General features: G+C 27.2%; 1 protein-coding gene across 1 annotated transcript; it reads right to left on the bottom strand.

Annotated features, from left to right (window-relative positions):
* Window positions 1-354: 354 nt before the first annotated feature.
* On the bottom strand, window positions 355-3559 carry LOC119665178 (vegetative cell wall protein gp1-like; the record flags this gene model as incomplete). Its single annotated transcript, XM_038074477.1, has 15 exons — window positions 355-378; window positions 502-612; window positions 736-789; window positions 849-917; window positions 1024-1074; window positions 1231-1266; window positions 1393-1458; window positions 1574-1606; window positions 1718-1771; window positions 2683-2709; window positions 2782-2799; window positions 2954-3004; window positions 3063-3092; window positions 3166-3189; window positions 3491-3559. Coding segments are annotated over 15 exons (717 nt in total), but the record flags the coding sequence as incomplete, so codon positions are not given.
* Window positions 3560-3653: the final 94 nt, after the last annotated feature.

Below are 3653 nucleotides of genomic sequence, written 5' to 3'. Positions count from 1 at the left end.
AGTAGTTATAAATTAGCTGTGGGACATAGTTTAATAATTTTTCGCATTAACATAATTTGTCACAAAATCTTATTGTTAGTAAAAGTTTTTCTATTTTTATTTTTAATTATTTAAAATGTACATAAATTTTTTAATTAAACAATGAATTACTTATGAATGAAAAAATAACATATGTAAAAAACATAAAAATAGAAAATATATTCATAAAAGCGTTCAGTAGCATATAATAATATTCATATATAAGAGTATAATCGTATAAAATGCAAATTATTTTATTGTAGTTAATTGGTTTAGTCGAAAACTAATTTTATTATTAATTTTATTAAAAGTTTTGGAACAAATATATGCACTTACCATTGAACTGTCAACATTTTCGATCTTTAAGGAAAAAATACATATAATTTATTAATTATTTATTTAATTCAATTATTTATTTAAGAGCTAAATTTTAATAGTAAAGTGTAGCAAAAAATAATTTTAAATAGGTCTATAGAAGCTTACCCTAATTCTAGGAGGTAGTGGATTACGTTGAGCAGGAGGACGTTGTTGAGGACATGGTGGAGCACGTTGAGCAGGACGTGGTTGAGCACGCTGCGGGGGACATGGTTGTGCCTTTGAAGTATAGATTTGGTTAAGTTATAAGTGTGAAAATGGGATTCAGCATATATTATAATAAGATTTAAGATTTCTTAATATAATTATATTCTAATTATGTTTAAAAATAATGGTATTTACTCGTTGTTGAGGACGTTGTTGCGCACGTGGAGGACATGGTCGAGATGGCGGTGCCTTTAGAGTATAACAATGGTTGAATGATAAGTTTTTACAATAATTTCTAGCAGACTTACTCGTTGTTGAGGACGTGGTTGAGGACGTGGTTGAGCACGTGGAGGAGGACATGGTCGTGGTGGTGGCGCCTTTGGAGTATAAATATGGTTTGATTATTAGTTAGAAAAATTATTTTTATCAAAGAAAAATTTATTCATAACTATATCAATTATTCAAAATAATAAGTTTACTTACTCGACGCTGTGGTGGAGGACGTGGTTGAGGGCATGGACGAGGTGGTGGTGCCTTTAGAATAGAAATAGTGTTGTTACAAATTTGAAAAACTACTTATAGAAAATATAAAAAAGCTTGTAAAATGTCGTCGTAAATTTGTTAACAACTGTGTCAATTAATGATGTTACATATACAAAAAAGGTTATTCATAAAAATAATTTTACTTACTCGTTGTTGAGGAGGGCACGGTCGAGCTGCTGGCGCCTTAAGGAAAAGTTTAGTTTAATAATAAATTTGTTAAATAAACACTATAATATATTAGTGTTTCTTATATATCGCGTATATGAATAGCTAAAATAATTAATTATAATATATAATACAGCAACTTACTCGTCGTTGAGGTGGTGGAGCACGTGGTTGACCACGTTGTGGTGGGCACGGTCGAGCTGCTGGCGCCTTAAGGGATAAGTTTAGTTAATTTATATATTTTTTACATTATTTCTAATAATTAAAGTATAATCTTTTTGAAAATCTATTGAATCAATAAATAATAAAAATATTAGGAACTTACTCGTCGCTGAGGAGGTGCCCGACGTGGTGGCGCCTTGAAATACAAATTTCGTTAAGTAATAAATTTAATCAAATTAAGTTTTTAATGTGTATATGGTTTTATGAAAAACATAAATTAATAAGTTGCTCAACAAAAGAGACTTACTCGTCGTTGAGGACATGGGCCTTCTATCGCTTTATGAGGAGGACTATATAGAGGCTGCAAAATATAAAATGATTTTATATTACGTTGATTTAATGAAGAATGAATATTACATAATTAATTATATATATATAAAAATATAAAATTGGAATTATTCAACTATAGAATAGAATATAGCATAATTATATAATATATTGAAGGGTATATATATTAGGAATTTTATCAGTAATTTTGTTGTTTCGTCATTAATATCGAGCATAAACTCAATCTATAAAAATATTATTTCGCATAGATATATGTAGTTAATAAATAATTTGTTTATAGTTCATAATGATTATTTTAGTTTTATTTTTTCTTTGTCAGTCTCAGTCTGTATCAGTATTGACCTCACACATTTTAAGGCTACAATATATTATAAGTGATGTTAATATGTTAAATACTGTATATATATAATAGTTAAATATAAATCACTATTTTTTATATCTGTGAGTTTAAACGCCTACAGCAAGTAGATATAGAAAAAACATTATATTAGTCACACTTTGTTACATATGTCAGTCCTTTATGGTATTTTGGGACTAGTTAAAGAATGTCTTGATAGCATTTATATATTTGTGTATTTATATAAATGAAATAAATACTGATGAAGTAAGAATTTGTTTCACTGCCAACTGACGGTGAAAGCTATAGTTGTATACAGATGGAACATGTGTAGTATATTGTTGACCATTGCAGGTTCATTCAAAGATTAATTGGTTGGTGAAAATTTTGCAAAGATATTGTTAAAGAATTTAATAACAAACTGAAATTGTCTATTTGTGTGTCCTAATCTCTAGCTATTCAATAACTGGAGCTTTCTCACTGTCATGGCTCCATAACCGTTTTCATGGTTATCGACCCATGAATATGATGTGTTGCCGTGAATTATGTTATATAAAATAATTGTATATAATCGTGTTTATTCTTACCCCTCCTAAGTCACAGCTGCTATCTTCCTGTTTTATAAAAAAAAATATTTGAAAAATTATGTAATTAGAATGACAATTCTGAAAAATAATTGTTATTACCCTTGGTATATTCCAATCCTGAAAAAGAAATATATAAAGTAAGAAAAACATTTTTGGTAAGACATCTAAGAATAATAAAATATTCTATACTCTTAAAGGTAAATAATATCCATTTTTTTGTGTTGTTGTAAATAATAGGGCGAATTAGTACAAATCTGTGAAGAGAACTTACCTCCGGTACATAGAACAGACGCCTGTTAGTCCTCGCATGACGTTGACATTGCTATAAGCAAATATTTAAGTAGAAATATGAAAAGATTTTATTTAAAAAATATAATTACATGTGCTCTTTGAGTTATATCACTTGGTAGCTAAAAAATATTTTGCAGATATTGTAAATATTAATAAAGGTGTATAAGTTTAAAAAATTTAATATAGTCTTACATATGCAGGTCTTTCAGGCGTAGGCTACAAAATAAAACGAGAATATTATTTGTTCAAATTATATTATAACAATTATATAAACAATAGTTATACTTATATAAATTGAAAGTCCCACTTTATACAATATTTCAAAAATATTCTACTTTTATATATTTCAAATTAATTCTTTAAAAGTTTATATACGTGCCTCTAAGACAAATTAAACTATTACATTAAAATGATAGTAATTCTTCAATAAAATGGTAGATATTAATTGAATTTTAAATTGATAAAATAGATGATAGGACTTTCAAGCTCAAAATATACATAAAAATTAATATATTACCGATAGACATATTGGTAGCTTCGATACATCAGCATCGGAGACTTCTTGAACTCCATAAAAATGTTTAGCCTAAAAAGTTAAAGTTTATTAAATTAAATAATGTTTTTTTTTATATAGCTTTAGTTAACATTTAAAATACTATTTTTTACTCATTTGTTAATTT

This window comes from Teleopsis dalmanni, unplaced genomic scaffold, assembly GCF_002237135.1.
Source record: "Teleopsis dalmanni isolate 2A unplaced genomic scaffold, ASM223713v2 unscaffolded_contig_3777, whole genome shotgun sequence".
NCBI classification, from domain to species: Eukaryota; Metazoa; Arthropoda; class Insecta; order Diptera; family Diopsidae; genus Teleopsis; species Teleopsis dalmanni.
The sequence above is the reverse complement of the archived record's forward strand: the minus strand, read 5'-3'. Positions and strand labels throughout refer to the sequence as shown.